The following is a 22,245-nucleotide window of genomic DNA, read 5'->3' on the forward strand; positions in this document are numbered from 1 at the left end:
TCACATGGAGGGTTATCAGGGGGGAAGGGGAAGGGGAGAATGGGGGGAAAAGGTATAGGGAATAAGAAGCATAATTGGTAGGCATAAATAGACAGGGGGAAGTTAAGAATAGTACAGGAAACAAAGAAGCGAAAGAACTTATATGTATAACCCATGGAGATGAACTAGGAGTAGGGGAAGAATGCTGGAGGGTGGCGGGTGGTGCAAGGAGGAGGGGAGATAAAGGGGAAAAATAAATTGAGACAACTGTAATAGCATAATCAATAAAATATACTTAAACATTGATTTTTTTATTGTTGTTCAAGCAGTTTCTGCCTTTTCCCCCCACCCCTCCCCACCTCCCTCCCATTTCCAACCCCCATTATTGTCCTTATGTCCTTTATAATTGTTCCTGCAAACCCTTCACCCTTTTCCCCTTAAATTCCCTCCCCTTTCCCCTCTGTTCACTGTCAGCCTGTTCTCAGTTTCAGTGTCTTTGGTTATATTTTGCTTGTTTGTTTTGTTGATTAGGTTCCTGCTAAAGGTGAGATCATATGGTATTTGTCTCTCACCGCCTGGCTTATTTCACTTAGCATAATGCTTTTCAGTTCCATCTATATTGTCATAAAGGGTAGGAGCTCCTTCTTTCTTTCTGCTGCATAGAATTCCACTGTGTAAATATACCATAGTTCTTTTGATCCATTCATTTACTGATGGGCACCTAAGTTGCTTCCAGCACTTGGCTATTGTAAATTGTGCTGCTATGAACATTGGAGTGTATAGGTTCTTTTGGATTGGTGTTAAAGATTGATTTTTTAAAAGTTTATCAAAATTGGTGAATTTTTGTGCAGCCATTTTAATATTAAAGACAAAATAAAATATACAACATTTTTGGAATGTTATGCTTTATTACGAAAGGTAAAACCACAACTGAAATGTGAAGAAAGATCTGTGCAGTATATGGAGAAGGTGCTGTGACTGACTGACTGTGTCAAAGGTGGTTTGCAAAGTTTCTTGGTACTATTGAAATTTTGGCCAAATAATTTTTTGCTGTGGGGCTGTCTTATGCATTGGAAGATGTTTCACAGCATCCCTGGCCTCTACCCACTGGAAGCCAATAGTGGGAGATAGCCAGCATAGTCGAAATATCCAAATCAATAAAGTTATTAGTGAAAATGAAAAAAATTATCCAGGTGAAAGATAATGGGGTACACTGGCCATAGGGGTAATGAAAAGTGGTAAGAATCCAGAAATATTCTGAAAATAGAGCTATAAGATATACTGTCAGATAGGACGTGGGCAGGAGAGAAAAACGGAGTCAAAAATGGCTATGAGGATTTTTGGCCTGAGTAATTGAAAGGAGAGAGTTGCCATTAACTGAGATGAAGAAGGTTATAGGAGCTCAGTTTTAGACATGTAAGTTTGAGATTCCTATTAAACATCCACAGAGAAGTATCCCATAGGCAGAAAGATGGGTATGTGGGTCTGGAGTTCAGAGAAGTATGGGCTGGAGATTTAAAAAAGACAAAAAAAAGCCCTGGCCAGTGGCTCAGTCAGAAAATTGCCCTGTACACCAAAAGGTTGCAGGTTCGATCCCCAGTCAGGATGCATATGGGAGGCAACCAATCAGCCTTTCTCTCTCTCTCTCTCTCTCTCACTCTCAAATCAATAAAAAACATATCCTTCTGTAAGGATTAAAAAAAAATCTGGCCATCATCAGCATACAGATGAAATGTAAAGCCATTGGGCTCGATGAGATGACCAAGGACATAAGTGTCAATAGAGAAGAGTAGAGGTCCAAGGACTAAGCCTCAGGATACCCTGTCACTAAGAGACCTGCCTTCTTACCTGCCTTTAATGAGAAACAAATTAGCAAGTTTTTTCCTACCTACTAGTACCTAGTACTGCTCTGTAGCCCATAATCCTCAGGTCCCTCAGTAGGCAACTTTAACTCTCTCTCACCTCTCTAAAATTCCCACCCACGATCTGTTCCTCTGCTACTGTGCAACTGGTCTTCAACTAAGTCAGTCATTATCGCCACCATCCCTTTGTAAGCTGTTCCTCCCACCTAGAAAACCTTCCTACTCCACCTCATCAAATGCCAGCTCTTCTATGAGCACCAACTAGTGTCCTGGCTTCTGAGTTTTATCTAACTACTCCAACCCCTAATGAACGACCTTCCTCTCCAAAGCGGCCAATCTCTGAATTATTCCTGTAACACTTGCTATCTGTACAATTAGATATTTATCACTTATTGACCTGTATGTCTAATTAGCTTTACCTCTGTATAGCTCTTATTTATATGTACTGCAGCTTCCTTTAAGAAAAACAGTATCATTTTTTTCTATTCCCCTAACAACCTGGCACATGTACCTACCATATAGCAAGTGCTCAATAAATGTGTGTGAATTGTTTTTATGTCAATCCCATTATCCAATCAATCTGTAAGTTCCTTGAGAGTAGGGACCTGTTTTGTGTTCATCCCTTATCTGGCACTGGGCTGGACACAGGTGAGCAGGCTCTCAATATCTGCTTCCGTCAAGGAGGTAGATGACAATGTTTCTGTCCCTGGGGATCCTACAGTCTTGGCACAAAAAAAATGAGAACATGTGTCCTGTGTTTTATACCCAGTCTTCCCTGGAGCCAGCTATTTCCTGGTCAGGAGAAAAGTACCCAGGAACCACAGAGAGAGGAAATCCCAGGGCATCTGATGTGTGATGAAGAACAGGTTTGAGAGATACTCAAAACCATGGTGTTATCTAACAGCCCAGACAAGAGGTTGCTTCAGTTGAGATGATGGGCAAAAGAATCATAAAAGATGAGCACTTCTTTGGAGAATCTCTTCTAAGAACATAGAGAGCACATAAAAAATATGTATGTATGTATGTATACATACATACATACACACACACACACATATATGGGTGTCCACTATAGAATTATTTATAACAATAAAAAAAACTGGAAACCACCTAAATATACAATAGTAATAATCAATTAAGCATAATTTGATATATTCATACAATTGAAAAAGACCAGCACCTGGAAAATGTTCACTGCACACCTAATTATGTGCTAGAGGCTCTAAGCTTTCAAAACTGCAAAATTTAGCTCTCACTTTCTTTTTCTTTTAACATTTACTTATTTATTTATTTATTTTAGAGAGAGGGGAAGGAAAGGAAGAAAGACAAAGAGAGAAACATCAATGTGTGAGAGTAACATCACTGTGTGGTTTCCTCTCTCACGGCCCCAACCAGAGACCTGGCCTGCAACCCAGGCATGTGCCCTGACTGGGAATCGAACCAGCAACCTTTCAGTTTGTGGGCCACACCAGTCAGGGCCCCTAGTTTCTAGAGGGAAAGTAAGTGCCTGAAAATACCATACGCAGAATGACAGCACTTCTGTAAAAACAACTGGAAGAAGGCAAGTCATAATGTTGTTATCTGTACACCTAGAGAGTGGAATAAGGGTGATTTTGTTATTTCCCTTTGTGCTTTTGTGTTTCTAAGTTTTCTGCTTTAAAAACATTACTTTGTCAGCAGGAAAAAAAATTTTTTAACAAATATCTAAGAGCCAAATTCTCAGCTCTCTAAGCATCTAACTGCTACAAGGCTCCTATTTCTGATATAAAATGCAAAAATCATAAGCCTAAACCTGTCCCCTCGATCTCCTCACCCACACACCCAAGACAGAGAGAAAACCAGTGAAACTGTAAGACTAATAGCTTCACTCTGGCTGGGTGGCTCAGTCACTTGGATCTCCAGTCAGCTGGTGCACCAAAAGGTTGCAGGTTTGATCCCCAGTCAGGACACATACCTAGGTTGTGGGTTCGATCTCTGGGGAACACACAAGAGGCAACAGATCAATGTTTCTCATATCATTGTTTCTATCTCTCTCTCTCTCCCCCACACACACACTCCTCTCTCCAAAATCAATGAACATCCTTGTGTTCTTGTGTTAGGATTTTAAATAATAACTACTAAAAAAAAAAAAAAAACAACAAAAAAAAACCTATCAGCTTCCTGAAGAGAAGATCCTAGTGTGTTTGTCTTTGGTTTCTCACCCAGGATTTCTCAGCACCCTGTAAGGCCTACCGTATTTTTTGGAACTAGAAGGTGCACCGGACCATAAGACGCACCTAGGTTTTAGAGGAGGAAAATAGGAAAAAAAAACCCTAGCTCCACCACCGCCGCCCCCCCTCCAGTGAGCCAGGTAAGCTACATTTGCACTATAAGACGCACCCCCATTCTCCTCCCCCCACATTTTGGGGGGTGCATCTTATAGTCCAAAAAATACGGTATATTTATTTAAGTGCTCAGTAAACATGACAGGGAAGGAGGAAGTGTCGTGAACTTATAAGGCACAGATGCCACTAATGCACTGACATCACCCAACCCCTATGCCATCCCTTCCACCCCATCCCAGGTCTGGCGCCTTCTTCTCCTACCTCTAGGGCTTGCACAGACCAGCCAAGCATTTCTTAGAACAGACAAGCTGCTGACTCTGTACCACAGCATTCATCTTTTGCTTTTTTCTCCTTTCCCTTCTCCCTCCTCTTAAAAGGCGGTCTTGCCTTTCAGCTAGTGCAATGCACTGCACTGAACCTGCGAACCAGTCAGTCTGAAAAGAATCACTGAGAGAATTAATTTGAATAATAAAAGCCAGAACAAGGCGATACCTTGGAGAGAGACTTGGTGTTGTGCCTTCAATTTAGAACCTCATTTCAGTGGCTAATGTAGTCATTGGAGACATTAGCCTAATTTTTGCCAGGAGAGTCCAGCAACACTGCAATACTAAACCTGGGCACAGAGGACCCTGCTCATCTCAGAGACGGAGTGTGGAGAATGAAATTAGCAGCACTGCACGTACAGTGCAGAGAAAAGCAAACTCACGCTCCATCGCTCCAATCCATCAACAACCATGTTTAAAATGAAAAAAATGCAGAAATGTGTGTGGGATTTGGAGTAAGCATGAAGTTCAAGGGAAGCCAAGACCCTTGAAGAGGCCCCTGTGGGGCATATATGGACTATGGGGAAGGTAATATCAAAGGTCATCCAGTAAATGCAACCCTACAACAGATATTGTTATTGCTAAACCCTATGTGCTACAGGCCTGGGAAGGCTTCAAAAGCTGCCAGCAAGTCAGTTTGCTGAAGCCCAAGATGGGGAGAAAAGCCCAAAAAGATCAGACTAGAAAGGAGAGACTTAGCTACAGATACACCTACACAGACTAAGGGATAGGGAGACTATTCCTAAAACAAGCACTTCCCATTGGTTAGGGTAAAAAGAAGCCACTTCTGGTCTGGTCCAGACTTGCCCTAAGTCTCTCCCCATATGGTCAGTATCCTTGCTGCAGGAGCCAAGTAGCTCAGGACCCCTTTGCTTTCCTGTGGCTGTCTACCTATGTGAAGAGGGGAACAGGAGAATCAAAGTAGCAACAATATCCCTAAGGAGCAGTCTCTGAGGGGCTCACCACTCCCTCCTAGCCTGTGCCAACAGTAGGCCTGGCGTGGGCTTCCCTGGATGGCGAAGCTGAGGAGGGGACTCCTTTCTCTTGTTCTAACAGGTTGGTGGGTGAGCAGAATTCTCTCTCTGCCCCATAGATTTGTTTCTGGTCCCCCAAAGTGCCATTCTGCCCTCCACTCTGTTATCTTAGGTTCTTTTGACTTATCTAGGGATAGGTGAGAAGAAGACAAAGTTTAACCAAGTCCTCATAGCTGAGGATTTTCTAGAACCTGATGTTTCTTTCCCTCCCCTCAATGCCATCAGTAACTCACTCTCAACAACAACCTCATGGCCTCACCAGCACTAGTCTGGAGGCCTAAATGACTTAGGTCAACACTCTAATGATAGGCACAAAGACATCTGTGAGTGGAGGAGTGAAACTGCCTGCCTTCTTATTCAAATGGATTCCTACGTGGGCTCTGGTGCTTAAGCTATGCTCTCATTGTACTCAACACAGTGGTAACCACATAGCAAGCACTCAAAAACCGAAGGACTTGAATTCTTCCCATAGGTCTCTCTACGAGATCCCTGAAATGTTGAGCGACTGTTCCCTATACCTCATGGATATTAAAGGATAGCCCTATAGGAGAAGCAGGGGTTTCTTGGAAGGAAAAAAGAGATGAGAAGCTGGACACCGCAGACTCTACCCAAGATGCATACGCAAGGAAGGAGGGGACCCACGCTGGGATAGGGAGGCATGACACGCTCTTCATGCACATAGCACGCCTGCCAAAATTTACTGGAAGGCAAGAGCCCTAGATCTGTGGCTGAGGACTAAGTCACATTAAGAATCTCCTTTTTTTAAGCATCACGTGAAAAAACTCCATCTCAGGAAGGGAAGGTGGGGAAGAGAGAGACAACATGCCAGGAAGGTGCTGGTGTGCAACTGCAAACACAGATTCCATTCTAATACTAAAACAGCCTCCCCAAATTGCAAAGGGTCCATTCTGGAGGACGGTAGGAGGGCTAGACTGTGGCTTTGATAAGAGTTTAAAATAGCACTGCCATGAAACTGTATCATCTCAGTACTGATAATTTCCTTATGAGAAACAAATATTCCTATAACCATAAATCAATCCCTCACTGCAATTTTAAAACTCTATCCAAACAAAAAAAAAAAGCCAGCTATTACCAGAAACTCTAAATGCTAGACACTAAGAAGCTGAGCTCCAGCATAATTAGGGGAAATTCTGAATGGTGCCCTGAGGCAGACCATACAAGAACAGGGTAGAAAGGAGTTATATACACTTAGAAAGCTCATTTAAGGAATAGGCTGTGCATAATGCATGCAGGCCCAGGAGTGAGACACTTCCGACAGCCAGCTCAGAGGCAGGCTGTGAGCCGAGAAACTGGCAGATGGCTGCCCCAGTAGCAACTGTGCACGCTCCAATGGCCACCTCCTCCAGTCCACCCTTAAGCAGAGGCTTATGCTCCCACAAGGGGTGGGGTTGGACCAGCAGACATTACCCCCAAAGAACATGCCTTTCCCTAGGGAAGGTAAACATTTGCCTCAAAAGGCAAAAGCAATTTTTCTCTGTGCAGGGGAAACGGAGCTGTAAACATAAAGTTGCTCATTCAAAAGAGACAGATGAGCTCCACAAGCCGAGCAGTGCCAAACCGTCTGTAAAGGGTTTGCACATCCATCAGCACAAGTGGCTGGTGGGGGCGGGGGGGAAGAAGTGTGGAAGGCCCTTTTAGGGTGTAGGACTCTCTGGTCTCAAGCCACTTGGTATGTGACTGAATAAAAGCCCCAATAGAGTAGAAGCAGTCTTTCCACTGGGACTCTAGCCTGAACATACGCAGTAAAGGTGTGATTTGAAGCAGTCTCTCTCTTCTCTAGCCCGAGCGCTCCCAATCCTCCCAATCAATACCCAAGGTCTGTCCACTTCAAGCCTTTGCATTCACAAGTCCTCAAAGGTAGTTTGATCAATCTTGAGCCAAACACTTCTATCTCACACCACCATTCCCCTCCTTTTCCTTTCAGTCACGTGTGACATGACAGTTCACCAGTCTTACACCTAAAATAACCTATAGAGAAATATGGTTTACGAACTCAATGTAATACTATACATAATTCAGAGCCCAGCCATTTGTCACACTATTGAGTAATCCACACACATCCCAAGGGTCTGACAATAAAATTTGTAAATCAATACCAAAAGCAGTATACCTAGTCACTGAGTTAGAATACAAAGAACATTTTTTAGCATTGATTTTTTTTTAACTTAGAAAATATGGGTTTCCAAGGGTAAATACTTGTGAGGGAGTTGTGTACTGGAATGAAAGACTTATACTTTCCAGATCCCCTGACAGCTGCCTTCAATGCAAAAATAAAAACTCCAAGATTCACATTCTCCCAATGATAATAATGACTTTCTTCTACAAGCCTTGCTACTAGCACCACAGAGATGGCCACATCACTCATAAGAAAAGCACATGTATCTTCTGCACCCAAGAAGAACAAGCAAAATACCAGCTTTGCGCAAGAGCAAGGCACTTAAAACAGGAAAGAAAATAAATTATTGCAGAGCTGTGTTTGAGCTTACTTTCCTCTCTTCTGGATGATCAAACAGTGAGTATGAGCAAAGGGGTAGGCATTCCAATCCGCAAACATAGTGCCATAGTAATTGGTGCTTAGACAGAGAGCTAAAACAGACAGAATTCAGTTATTTTCCAAGGAACAGAGACAAGTGCCCTGACCACTCAGCCTTGCACAGTTCTAATGCCAAATGAGTGGCCTCGTCCCCAGTCCCTCTATGGCAGGGATCAGACCTGGGGTGTGTGTCTGCGTAGTTACCTGACTGATTATCTTCCTAGAACCCAGGCTGCAGCAGAGGTGCAGGGGCTAACGAGGCAGGCGTTAGGGCCCCTTAGTAAGAGCCCTCCCTCTGATACAGGAGGTGAGACAGAGGCAGCTGTGACCTGCTATGCATGGCTCCACTCTGGTCAGTTTCTCCTTTATCTAACAGGTCACTTGGACATTCACTTACTTTGTTTTAATTTTTTATCTTGAAATAATTTTAGACTTAGAGAAAAGATGAAAAAAGACTATAGAGTTCCCATATACCCTTCACCCAGCTCCCCCTGATATTAACATCTTATGTAACCAAAAAACAATTGTTAAAACTAAGATTAACTTTGGTACAATAGTAATAACTAAATTAAAGACTTTATTCAGATTTCACCAGTTTTTTCCTTTAGTATTCGTTTTTCTGTTCCAGGATCTAACCTAGGATACTACATTGCATTTAGATGTCACATCTCCTTAGTCTCCTTCAACCTGTGAAAGCTCCTTAGTCTTTGTCTTTCTTGACTTGGACATACTTGAAGAGTACTGGTCAGTTATGTTTTTAGATTGTACCTCAACTTAGGTTTGCCTGATATCAATTCATTTTTACTACAACAGAAATAGAAGCTAACATTGACTTCTGGCCAAGATGGAGGCATAGGTAGACACACTGTGCCTCCTCACATAACCAAAAGAAGGACAACAACAAATTTAAAAACAAAAAACAACCAGAACTGACAGAAAATCAAACTGTATGGAAGTTTGACAACCAAGGAGTTAAAGAAGAAACATTCATCTAGACCAGTAGGAGGGGCAGAGATGGGCAGCCAGGGCATAGAGGACTCGGGGCAAGGCAGCAGCTCGAGGACCTGGGTGGGTGAGGCAGCGGCTGGTGGACTGGGAGGTCCCACATTTGCCTGACGATAAACCGGGAGGAACACCTGGGGAGCAAGACAGACTGCACCCAGGGTTCCAGTGCAGGGAAATAAAGCCTCAAAGCCTCTGACTGAAAACACCTGTGCGGATAAAGGCAGCAGTGGGAGAAACTCTCAGACTCACAGGAGAGTTCACTGGAGAGACCCACAGGGTCCCCAAACATACACAAACCCACCCACCCGGGGAATCAGCACCAGAAGGACCCAATTTGATTGTGGGTAGCAGGGAAGTGACTGAAAACTGGCAGAGAGCAGAGCAAGCAGCACTGTTCCCTCTCGGACCCCTCCCCCACAGAGAGCATCACAACCCAGCAACGTGGGTTGCCCCGCCCTGGTGAACACCTAAGGCTCTGCCCCTTACTACATAACAGGCATGCTGACACACACAAAAAAATGGCCCAAATGAAAGAACATACCAAAGCTCCAGAAAAAATACAACTAAGCAATGAAGAGGTACCCAACCTATCAGATGCACAATTCAAAACACTGGTAATCAAGATGCCCACAGAATGGTTGAATATGGTTGCAAATTAAGAGGAAAAAATGAAGGCTATGAAAAGTGAAATATAGGAAAATGTACAGGACACCAACAGTGATGGGAAGGAAACCAGCACTCAAATTAATGATCTGGAGCAGAAGGAAGAATAAACAGTCAACCAGAACAAAATGAAGAAACAAGAATTCAAAAAAAATGAGGAGAGGCTTAGGAACCTCCAGGACAACCTTAAACATTCCAACATCTGAATCATAGGGGTGCCAGAAGGAGAAGAGGAAGAGCAAGAAATTGAAAACCTATTTGAACAAATAATGAAGGAGAACTTCCCCAATCTGGTAAAGGAAATAGACTTTCAGGAAGTACAGGAATCTCAGAGAGTCACAAAGAAGTTGGGCCTAAGGAAGCACACACCAAGGCACATCATAATTACACCTAAGATTAAAGATAAGGAGAGAATCTTAAAAGCAGCAAGAGAAAAGGGGACAGATACCTACAAAGGGGTGCCCATAAGACTGTCAACTGATTTCTCAAAAGAAAACTTGCAGGCAAGAAAGGGCTGGAAAGAAGTCTTTGAAGTCATGAAAGGCAAGGACCTACATCCAAGATTGCTCTATTCAGCAAAGCTAACATTTAGAATGGAAGGGCAGATAAAGTGCTTCCCAGATAAAGTTAAAGGAGTTCATCATCACCAAGCCCTTATTATATGAAATGTTAAAGGGACTCATCTAAGACAAAGAAGATCAAAACTATGAACAGTAAAATGATAACAAACACACAGCTACTAACAACCAAACCTTAAAAACAAAACAAAACAAAACAAAAACCCAACAACTAGAACAGGAATAGAATCACAGAAATGGAGATCACATGGAGGGTTATCAGTGGGGGAATGAGACAGTGAGAGAAGGGGAAAAGGTACAGAGAATAAGTAGCATAAATGGTAGGTAGAAAATAGACAGGGGGAGATTAAGAATAGTATAGGAAATGTAGATGCCAAAGAACTTAAATGTACAACCATGGACATGAACTAAAGGAAGGGAATGTGGGTGGGAGGGAGTGTGCAGGGTGGAGGGGAATAAAGAGGTGAAGGGGAGGAAATGGGACAACTGTAATAGCATAATCCATAAAATATATTTTTTAAAAAGAGGCTAACATTTATTGAGCTATAACTATGCATCTGGCACTAAACACTTCATATGCTCACTTACTACTTAAAACAACCCTCTGAAGTAAGTATTGTTACTGTCCCTATTTTGCAGATGATATTTCATTATAGGATATTTCGTTAAACCTTAGTGGAATTAAGTAACTTGATCGAGGCTACCCACCTGCATGTAAAGGCAGAGCTGAGCTGTGAACCCAGATAGACTGATTACAACACTCTATTTAGTCTGTAGTGTCATGTCACTGTGACAGCTAGATGCCAAATACAGCCTGGATTCTGCCCTCCATCAATGCCCTCCATCAATCCCCTCTCTGAAGGACATGTCTCTTTGAAGAAAGGGCATTCTAGGATTTTGTCTTTTTTTCAAAGGAGGTAAACTAATCCACTTTCATTTCTAAGTTCTGCCTATACAACCATAAATTTCCTTCTCTTGACAACACCTTCCTAGCCTAAGGACAAAGAAAAGGTCATTGTTCTCCTGAGACTTCACTCCCAACTAGTACTAGGCAGATGGGAAACATATGAGCAAGTCAGATGTGTTCTTAGATGTGTTCAACTCAAAAGAACTCTTTTCCAAGGACGTTCCAAGTATATTGAGACATTGTGGTCACAGGGCAAGGGGAGGGGAGAAGAGGGATGCAAAATGAACACATGCACCCTTCTGTGGTTACTTCTTTTCCATGTCATGCCCAGAAATGTCCAATGATAGGCAATACAAGCTGGTACCTCCTCTTCAGCATTAGGCTCATTGGCAAAGTTGAGACACAACCCATTCATGTAGCACCGTGGGGAGGGTGTGCCAACGGACAGGGCTGTGGGAGATAAGCCAGGAAAAACTCCAGCTGTACTCCAGGATTTGTTTTTAATGCTTATGACTCTAGATCACTCAGTTCCACGGACTTGATTTTCTTCAAATCCCTTCTCTGGCAATGCTAATGTGTTTTTCCTCTTGTTCTAACTGATCAGCGAAATATGTGGCTGAAAGGACTGGCTTGGAAGTATTTCTCTGATGCTGGCAGCATCAAGAAAATATTCCCCCAACTATACACCTCCACATCTATCCATCCCTGCCACCTGCCACTCAGCTGCAGGTAGAGTCCATTACAGAAAAGGAGGAAAGAAGGCAAGAGTGCAGGCAGCAAGGCAGAAAAGCTGAGAGCGTAAAAATGAGAAAGAGAGGGGGTAAAAAGCAAGAGAGTGAGAGAGGACATTTTGTTCAAATTGAGTCACTAGAGAACCAAGAATTTCACTGCCATGCATAAGCAGTGTTAGATAATACCAGCCAACAGGTGAAAAGATTAGGCCTTCTTTTGACTTGTCTCTTACTACTCCCCATTTCCCTTCACCCCCCAAGTGTACCCCTCAACCCTATCGCTAACGCGGACTCCTGTAAATCAAGTATTTCATCTGGCTACCCCTATTACTGTCAGGTTTGTGCAAGAAAATGTTCCTTCCCTTTGAAATCTACTATACCTAACTCCAAGGCACCCTCAGCTAGCCATTTTGATCGAATACTAGAGGTTAAAATGCTAATGGTATTTAGAAAACAATTCCTCCAGCCTCCCCATCTGCAGTCTAACCCGGTGGGAATCTGAAACCAGTTTACAGCCCTCAAATTACACTGTGCACAGGGCCACTCATTCCACTGTGTTTAGGTGAATCTGGATCTACCCCTATGATCTAACCCAGGAAATGAAGATGGGGAAGCTCGAATAACTCTGAAACCTCTCGAATAATTTCCCCCATAATTCACAGTATTTTGTCCCCAAATAGTACTGCTTTCAATTAATGACCCTGCAGTTTCTATCTTCAGAAGAAAGGGAATCCTAGGAAAAGTAATGGGACCTGAGGCTCCTTCACTGACCAAACATGGGTTCCAAAAGAGACCATGCAAGAGGTAACTTACTCCCTTGTGGAACACCTTGAAGCCTTATTAAATAATGTACACAAAGCACCAAGCATGAGGGGCTTTCCCAAAAAATGTTAGTTCTCCTCCCTTCTCCAACAGTTAGACTAGAATTCCTGGGCCCTATTCTGCCTCAGTCATTCTTGGCCATGAAATACTGGACAACCTCTTCACCCTCTATCCAAAAGCCTGACTTGGCAAAATCAGGAGGAAGAACAGAGATTAACAACATGATGTTTATGCAACTTTCAGGAGACTGTTGGGTTGGGGACAGAAAGAGTTTTTTTTTTTTCCTAAGGGGGGGGGGGGGAAACCCTTTACAAATACGCCATATTACTATTCCATTAAAACTCACCTCTCCCCAGATAAACTAATTATGGCCACAGATAATCAAATCTGAAAAGTTTTTAATCCAAAGAAATGATTCTCTCCTTTCAAACAACTGCATTACACAAAACAGAAACAGATTATTCTGGAATTAAATAAATTAAATACAACTCAATCTTTGTTTGCCCAAATCAACATTTATGGGAAATAAGGCAAGATCAACAACCTATTAGTTTATGGACAATAACAAAACAAACTCCTACCATGAACAGAAATACAATCAGCCTGACTGGACAGCACAAACAACAAAAGGCTTACAAAAGAGCCCCCTGCACACAAGCTGCGATTATTCAGGTTCTTTTCAAACCTGCCTAGAAGATCAGCAGCCAGTGGGGTGCCACCTCCTCTGTGACCTTGGGCATTGCCAGGGGCCTCCAAGAGTCTTCATGTTGCCTGTTTCAGAAGAGGAAAGGTTGGAGCAGATTCAGAGGAGCTTCCAGTGAAGCCCTCTAGCTTGCCCCGTAGGCCAGACAAAGGTTTCCCTCACCGACCTCCAAAGACAATCCCTTAATGATCTATCTATCACTCCTCATACTCCAGCCAGCCACTGTCCAGGGCTCAGATTGCTCTAGAAAGTCACCAAATCTACTTATCCTGGCCCACTACCAAGTCAGAATGTTGGAGGTCAACTGGGCCTTTCCTAATGCTGGGCGATGCTTAGTTCTAACCTTATGAATGTCTAAGCACCTTCCTCACAGGGGTGCTTCTTAACCTCTCCATTCCCCAAGCACCCAATCAAATCCTTCTCTTTCATCAGCCAAGGTAGAAGCCCCACCCTTGGTGTGGCTCAGAAAACTGAAGACATCTAATGGAAGCTTCCTTAATTTCCCTCTATATGTCTCCCACTTTTCCTTGTTTTCTTCTGGCCTTTGCTTCCGATTTCCAAGGCTTATAGTATTCACAAGGCCAAGACTTTCCATCTGCCACGTAAACAACTTTGCCTCATCAGTGATCTCCTTTCTGGGATTTCAAATCTGTCAACACTGGCTCCTTGCCCCTCTGCCTTCCAGCATACATAAAAGCTCTCTCTACTCAGCTTCAATGACCCTGCCTCTGGGAAATCTTCCCATCAGAGTGCCTCCTTTGTGCTCTCTCGGAGCTATATTCCCATTGGGGGTCCTCCTATACCATGAGCCCATGCAGACAAGCCTCTATTGAGTCCCACCATGGTATCTCCTGCATCAAGCACTATACCTGAAACATTAAAGGAGTTCAACAAATGTACAAAATATGAAATAAACAAGTGTTTTTATGAGGCTAGCTCTAAAATTACCATTTTGGTTCTCTTTTTCCACTATTCTCAAACCCAGTAGTTCATATCATCCTTCTTCATTTCATCATCCATTCATGGCACAGACCCTGACTGAACTCAAACTATTCACTCAGAACTTAAACTCACTTTCACATCTTTAGATCTACTTGCCTTGTCAATTCTCCTCCTTATCTCCCCTCCCTTCCTCCCATTGCTCCCCTATGCTTCCCACCACCACCATCCCATTATTCCCCTGCCTCTCCAATCAGGGAGATGTCCTCTCACTTTTATGTCTCTATTCATGTCATCCCCCTTCCACTCATGTTTCCTGCCTGTCCTCTTCTCTACCTAGTCAAATATTATCTCCTCTTAAGTTACTGGTTAGTTCATACCTCCAGTGATGTGCCAAAAGTAAAAATGGACCAGGTTCTAGAAAAGCGCCTGTCATTCCAGCTCTAGGCCAGCCCTTGAGAACTATTCCCAGCCTTGGTTAGACCCAACCTTGGAGATAGTTTGGACAGTCTTAGACAGCAGGGTGAGGCCAATATTAGAGGAAGAAGGGAAGTTAGGGCTACACAGATTGTTGGAAATTAAGCCAAGCCCTGGGCATGAGGGCTGGAACTGGTTTTGGCAGCTAGTTTTCCATTATCCCTACTCCAGTCTAAGTTTTTCATTTCAGTCAGTTTGAGTATCTGATCTTTGAGATCTGGAACTGTGCCACTCTGTTCTGCTAAATATTCTTTATTAAACCTCAGAGAGAACAGGTGGATGGGGGAAGCAAAGGAATAAGACGATAGGGGCCCAGGGTGAGCATTAAGCATACAAATGCTTATTAGAAAGTGGACGGCCAACAGCTGCTCTCCATTACCACCCAAGTTCACAGATTGCAAACTGGACCCTGGCCTGCCACATCCATGTAATAAAGGCCAAAGCCCAGGCAGAGATGCTCAGGTGCCAGCGCGGAGCTCAGCCAGCTACTCTCAAAGTGGCCTCAGCCTTGGCAGTGGCTGCCATGGAGGTCACAGCCTTCCTGCCCTGGCCACCACCTGTTCCCCTAGGGGGGTTGTGGGATTTGGCTGCTACGGGGCAATGGTCAGCCATCCTGGGAGAACTCTACATATGGGAAAGGAGGTCTCTCTGAAATGAAGAGATCAAAACTGTTCTCATAGAACCTTCTGGTACCTTCACGCCTTCCATCCTTTTATCCCCCAGTAAAGGATATTTTGGAGCCTCAGAAATTGCTCCTACAGGCCTCAAGAGGCCTGACATCCTGCTATACCCCAAGTTCCCTCTGACTAACTCATATTACTAAGGAGCAAAAGAGATGCTCAGAGTGGAGAATGCTGAACAAAGGCTGGGAAGGTGGCAATAATGAGGAAAATGGGCCAGAAGTATAAGAGGAGAGGAACAAATGAAGTTCTTGGGGAATCCCCAGGAGACCTGAAAGGCTTCAAAGTTGGGGAAGAAAGCATTGTGCAGAAAGAGGTAGCACCAAAGATAATTCCTGTTGAACACTTCATTCTAAAAAACTGCTAGAGACAGCAACTTGTGTTCAAGAGAGGAGAGAGACTACCCCACAGCACACAAAAACCATGCTGTTACCTCTATCCAGCTCCTGCTCCACACTTCCACCACTGCACTTGGGCCAGGGTGAAAGATCATGCAATACAGGCCCCATCTTATACGCTTCCCTCAGGCCATTACCTCCTGGTGGCAGCCAAGAAGTCCCACTGCACCACTCTGATGAGCTACAGGAGCTTAGGTATGAACACTCAGTGCTCATGGGCCTACACAGGGGAGGGGAGGAGGGGGTGCACCTGTGTGAGAAGGAAGGGACAGAAGCAAGTCATACTCCTGTGAACTATCCTGGGGAATGAGATGACTCCTAATGAAGATCCTTCCACACTAGGGAAGAAAGGGAAGGTCACCTAATTCCCAGCCACAGAGCTGGGGAGGTGGCAGAAAGCACTGGAAGCTTGACCCCTTAGTACTATCTCAGTTGCAGCCTGTGGTGTAATAAAAAGTATATCTGATCTTCATCCCTGGTTCCTGGCACAGAGTTCCTAAAACCCCTGGAATTTCCTGACTAATTATTATTATTATTATTTTTAAAGATTTTATTTTTTAGGGGAGAAAATGCAGACAATTGTAACTGAATAAAAAATTTTTTTTTTAAGATTTTATTTTTTAGAGGAAAAGGGGAGGAGAAAGAGAGGGAGAGAAACATCGATGTGCAAGAGAAACATCAATCTGTTTCCTCTTGTATGCGCCCCAACCGGGGACCTGGCTCACAACCCAGGCATGTGCCCTGACCAGAAATCAAACCAAGGACCTCTTGGTTTGCAGGACGACTCCCAAGCCACCGAGCTACACCAGTCAGTGCTGATTATCTTTTTTTATTTCTGAATTATGTCAGTGAGATGACTCTTGGTAAGGGGCCATTAGACAATTTTAGGATGGCAGAAATACCAAGCTATGATTAGAACGTTGGATATTTTAGCCCTATTCCCCTATTTACAGGGGCGGGGAGGCTGGAGATTTAAGTTCTATCACCAATGGCCAATAGTGTAATCAATCATGCCTATGTAATTAAACTTCCATAAAAGCCTCTAAACAACAAGGCCCAGAAAGCTTCCAGGCTGGTGAACACAGAGAAGTGCTGGGAGGGTGGTGTTCCCAGAGAGGGCGGGGAAGCTATGAACATCTCCCCCCCATACCTTGCTCTATGCATGTCTTCCATTTAGCTGTTCCTGAGTCGTACCCTTTACAATAAACCAATAAATGTAAGTAAAGTGTTTCTCTGAGTTCTGCAAGCTGTTCTAGCAAATTATTGAACCTGAGAAGGGGGTCATGGGAAACCCCAACTTATAGCTGGTCAGTCAAAAAGTACAAACAGCCTGGAGCTTGCAACGCATCTGTAGTAGAGGCAAAAGGACTACACCATTAAACTGTGGGGTCTGACACTAAGTCCGGGTATGTAGTATCAGAATTAAAGTGAATTGTTGGACACCCAGTTCATGCTGGAGGACTGGAAGAATCACACAGCCCCATCCAAGCTGCAAGGGGCCAAAGGCATAACAGACAAGTGTTCCTTCAGACAGCAGGAAATCAGACTCCTCTCTCAAATACTTGAAACAGAGTAGTTGGTCTACTATAAATGAGGTTTTTAAAATTCAATTCCCTCCCATTGCTCATGCAGATCTGCAATGATCTGACCAGATGGCTGGTGCTCTATAATTCTTGGATTGCTCTCATCAGTTGATGATTTGGATTTTCTTTTTTTTAACCCCCTCACATGAACATGTTCCTACAAAGACTTCCTGCGTGCTCCCATCAAATGGGCTCTTTGTGCTAATGCTAATATTTCAGAGGTTCTCACAGCCACCTGGAAATCAGCTCAGGTCAATAAGGAACCCCAAGTCTGCGCTCTCCTGAGCCCTCACGAGGCCAACACGCAGCACTGGTTAATGGGCAGGGAGAGGGAGCCCTTGGCCCAGGCTGCCTTGTTGCCTCCACTTATCCTTCAGATCCCAAAGGAAAGGGAGGCAGCAAAGGTATATTTTTTCATACGACAACTACAGCCACTTATTGAATATTTCCTATGTGCCAGGCCCTGTGTGAAACATTTAACACATGTTAATCTTGCTTTAATCTCATCTTTGTGAAGTAGATATTTTTATCCCTATTTTCAGATGAGGAAACTAAGGTTTAAAGAGTCTCATCAACCTGACCAAGACCATACAGATTCAACATCATAAAATTTGACCCTCTACTCCACCAAGATCTCAAAGAGAGAGAAAGAGAGAGAGAGAGAGAGAGAGAGAGAGAGAGAGAGAGAGAAGGCCCTTGCCTCCCCATACCCCTTCCTTGTGCCCTTACTGAGCACAAGACACTTCCACCAGAACATCCAAAAGGCACTTTGGTGCTTTTTTCTGTCTCTGTAGCCTCTGTGAGACTATGCACTACTGGAAGGCAGGGGTCATGGCACAGTGGCTAGGAGCTCAAGCTTAGGGCCAGACAAAGCTAGGTTTGAATTCTGACTACCACTTATTGGTCATTTGGCTAAGTCAGTTTTCCTCTCTGAGATTCAGTTTTGTCTATTATAAAAATGAGGGTAGTTATAGCACCTGCCCTCTAAGAATGCCTGGCACAGCTGATGCTCAGTAAATGTGATCTATTCTCTGTATCTCTGGCTACCGGTACAGTGTCTGGCACAAAACACAATGTCAGAAAATGCCCAAGGGGCACAAGCCCCACTATATATAGCTGTGACCAGCTTTCATAATAACAAGTGTACAGGCACAAATCCCTGGGTTTCAGGGGTCCTCAGCCCCAGGACAAATTCCTGAGTTCCCTGCCCAGACCCACAGGACCGCCAGCAAACAGCTTTCCTCTGTTTGCTTGTGAACAGCTGATGCTGAATCCACACTCAAATGCTTACTGTGTTTCCATAAGGTGAGATAGATCCCAAAATAAACCAGAAGAGAGAGAGAGAGAGAGAGAGAGACAAGAAAATCACTTCCAGGAACAAATGGCTCACAGTGAGGATGCTGACAGTGGTACCAGAGGCAGGCATTCTTCAGGAGAGTGACCTGCAGGGCTGAGTGGCCGGAGCCCAATTCCCACCTGGCCTGATGAAAAGACCCATGAAGTCACGGATTGGTCCCTGATATCCCAACACCTGACTGTAAACCTGCCTTCAAATGAACCCAGACCATGTATACCAGTATCTCCTCCTTGGAGGCTTGAGGACAACAGAGCTGAGGTCCTCCCTTCAGAGGCCTGGTGGGGACAAAAGGTACTGAACTAGGGTCAACATAAACTAGCCACTTTGCCATTTTCTTAAAGGTCCCCAAAAGATACACCACCATCTTCCCGTGCCGTGTCCCTGACTCTGGCAGGAAATGCTCTGCTAACCCCTCCTGTTCCCTCTTCAAAACCTCTGAGGAGGGAGAGAGGGAAAGCATTTCATGACAATGGAAGTCTCTCCTTCTCACCATCTAAGGCCAGAAAGGACAGGAAGACTACACAATCATACACCCTCACTGGCATCTAATTCCACAATCAAGTTGAGGCAGTGGCACAAATGGAGAAATTACCATTTAAAAATCGAAACTGCTATGAACTGAATGATGTCTTCGCATCAAGAACCCTCGCAACAGCCTCTGCAGCAGGTAGGGCAGGGCATTTCCCCCACATCGCCAATGGGGAAACTGAAGAGCAAAAGGATTCAGTGACTTGCCCAAGATCCCCTAAGTAACAAAGCTAGGATTTGAACCCAGAACCAGCTGAATCTAAAGTCAATCCTCTTAACCACAAAATTATATTACCTCCCCATTTGTCTACCATCAAACAAGTTCCCAGGTCTGGGTACATTCCTTTAAGTAGCTGTGTTGGAAGATCCCAGGCAGCATTTAGAATGTGGTGAGTTAAATTTTATACTCTGACTGAAGACAAGTGCCAGCTATCCACACGGACCACTGCGAGGTCAATTTCCTACTGAAAGACATACATATGAAAACTTCTCAATATACACACGGAACACCTCAGTCCTACACCAGGGCCTAAGAGAATCTTGTCTTCCTCCACTGGTTGCACTCTCAAGCACTAGAGTCAGAATAACTCTTAAAATGGGGCAGGTACACCTGGAAAGCAAAGTTGTTTTGCCCCTAAGCTGTGGGGGCTGAGTGTCTGTGTTCAACCATAATACAACAGCCTTCAGGACAGCTTCTAGGGAATTTGGGGCAGAAGAATTTACAAGGGGCTCTTGAGAAACTAGAAGACAGAGGAAGATGTCGATGGGGCATCAAGTTAAATGTAAAAATCAATGTTCCACTCTAATTCTCCAGGAAGCACTCAGAGCTCTCAGCCTTCCTGTGTCATACATGCTCTGGTTCTCTCCCCGCAAGGCTACAGAGGGGGCTCTTTGTTAACCATTAACAGCAGCTCCACTGGCCAGAAGGCTGGGTAAGGGCCCTGGGTCAGAACTTTCAGGTTTGTTCTGCAATGTGGACCAGGGCCTTGAGGAGTACCGCAAAAACTGAGAAGGTAGGAGTGGGAGCCATGGGACATTGATCTCTATCTACTCCAGGCACTTGCCTGGTTTCAAGTGGTACAAGCACTTTCGACCACATAAAAACAGTAGATACAGCCCACATCTTCTATCCCCACCCCTGAGAACTCCTCCAGTTTTAGTCTGCAAGGACCAGGGTCCTCAGTTCTCCAGGAAGCTAGGGGAGGGAAGACAGAGGTTGCATCTGCGGAAGCTAGTACCTCTCTTCCTAAAACCTCCTTCTACCTAACACCATTAGTTCCTGCTTGGCTTCCTTGGTGCTTTGTCACTCTTCTGTGGCAGCAACTACCCCTATGCAAGTCCAACAGGAGTGATATTACTACCAGAAAGTTGGCTGGCACAGCAAATGCTGTCCCTGCCTGTAGAACAGCAATGGAGGCAGGGAGGATATGGTGATAAATACTGGCAAGAAGCTGATGAAACCACACTGTGGCAGCTGCCAGGGCTTACCATCCACCTTGCCACAGTGCAGAATGCAAACAGCCTACTCCTCAGAACAGTCCCAAGTGTCATCATAGTGGGACAAGGACAATTGGGACTAGAAGGACAAGGGGGGAAGACGATAGGTCCGGGCTCTAAGGTCAGTAACATAGGACAAGTTCGCTGAACGACATAGGTCAAGTTACATAACGTCTCTAAGCCTCCATGTTTTCATAGGAAAATAAAGGTAATAGGTCCTATTATGTGAAGATTGAATGAGATTATGCACATGAAGTACCTAACACAGTACCTGAACGTGATAAACACTCCACAGTTCCCAGCTACTTTCATTATTATTTTAAGCCCTGGGCATGGGTTCATAAAAAGGTTAGGAAAGTTGTTCCTTCTAAGGATGCCCCATTTAAAATCCAGGCCAGGACCAGCCCCTGTTTCTTGGCACAGGTTCCTTTAGCAAAAGAACACTCCTGCCCCACACCAGTGCTCAGGACTCTCCTGTGAACAGTATTTCAGCAGCACTAAGCCGACAGAAGAGCCCAAAATAGCATTTGCAGAGTGAGTCACATGTCACTGCCTCTCCTGTGCTTCAGAAATGCAAGGAAAGAAAGTTTTCAATCACTTGCTCAGAAAGCTTGGCCACCCACTACCCGCCTTCCTTCGAGGGCACTGAAATCTCTGTTCTGCTGGAAAATGAAGGTCCCTAAGCCCTGCAGCAGCAGCCACCACTTTGATGAACCACGCTGCTTCCCTCCAGTTGGTCAAAGAGTGGCTGCTCCTTCAAAGGAGCCTTGCCAGGACACAGGATATACGCAATTTGAATTCGGAATGTGTTTCATGGGGACAGGGCTAGGGTTGGTACCTGGCCGAAGGGCCTGCCATTCATGGCTTGGGTGAAACACCTCCAGGACATCGGAGTCCAGCTCCTCCTCTGCTGTGGTTTCCTTTCTCTCTGTTTCTTTGGTGGTGCTCTTCTCTGGGTTGGTCAGCGCAAACTCCTTCAGAGAAAGAGAAAAACAAAAAAACAACACAGAGCACGACTGACCACAGCTAAGCACGAGGCAATAGAAAGAAAATGGTACTGTCTCCCCTCTATGCTTCTCCTCCCCTCTCCAGCCAGGTTTGGACCTTTCACGAGGTTAGCCCAGAACCAATATGAGTGAGTCGATATGGTTAAATGAACATAGCACGTGCTGTGTGTATATGGCACTTCTGTATATGTGTAAGGAAAAAGTCCACAGGTTTCCTATCTTCAGGGGGTTAACGGAACATACTGGGAACACGGATTAGCAAAAAGAAATAATAAGAGCCTTTCACTTTTTACT

The 22,245-nt window shown here is 44.4% G+C and overlaps 1 protein-coding gene across 3 annotated transcripts in view; it reads right to left on the bottom strand.

Annotated features, from left to right (window-relative positions):
• Positions 1–22,245, bottom strand: part of SIL1 (SIL1 nucleotide exchange factor) — a 219,516-nt gene that overhangs the window by 123,152 nt on the left and 74,119 nt on the right. For all 3 annotated transcript variants that reach the window (XM_024575306.3, XM_024575307.4, XM_053912435.1), the window contains exon 3: positions 21,783–21,918. In XM_024575306.3, coding sequence (XP_024431074.1) covers positions 21,783–21,918 — 136 coding nt within the window. The remainder of the gene's footprint in view (positions 1–21,782; positions 21,919–22,245) is intronic.

This window comes from Desmodus rotundus, chromosome 10 (genome assembly GCF_022682495.2).
Source record: "Desmodus rotundus isolate HL8 chromosome 10, HLdesRot8A.1, whole genome shotgun sequence".
Classification (NCBI taxonomy): domain Eukaryota; kingdom Metazoa; phylum Chordata; class Mammalia; order Chiroptera; family Phyllostomidae; genus Desmodus; species Desmodus rotundus.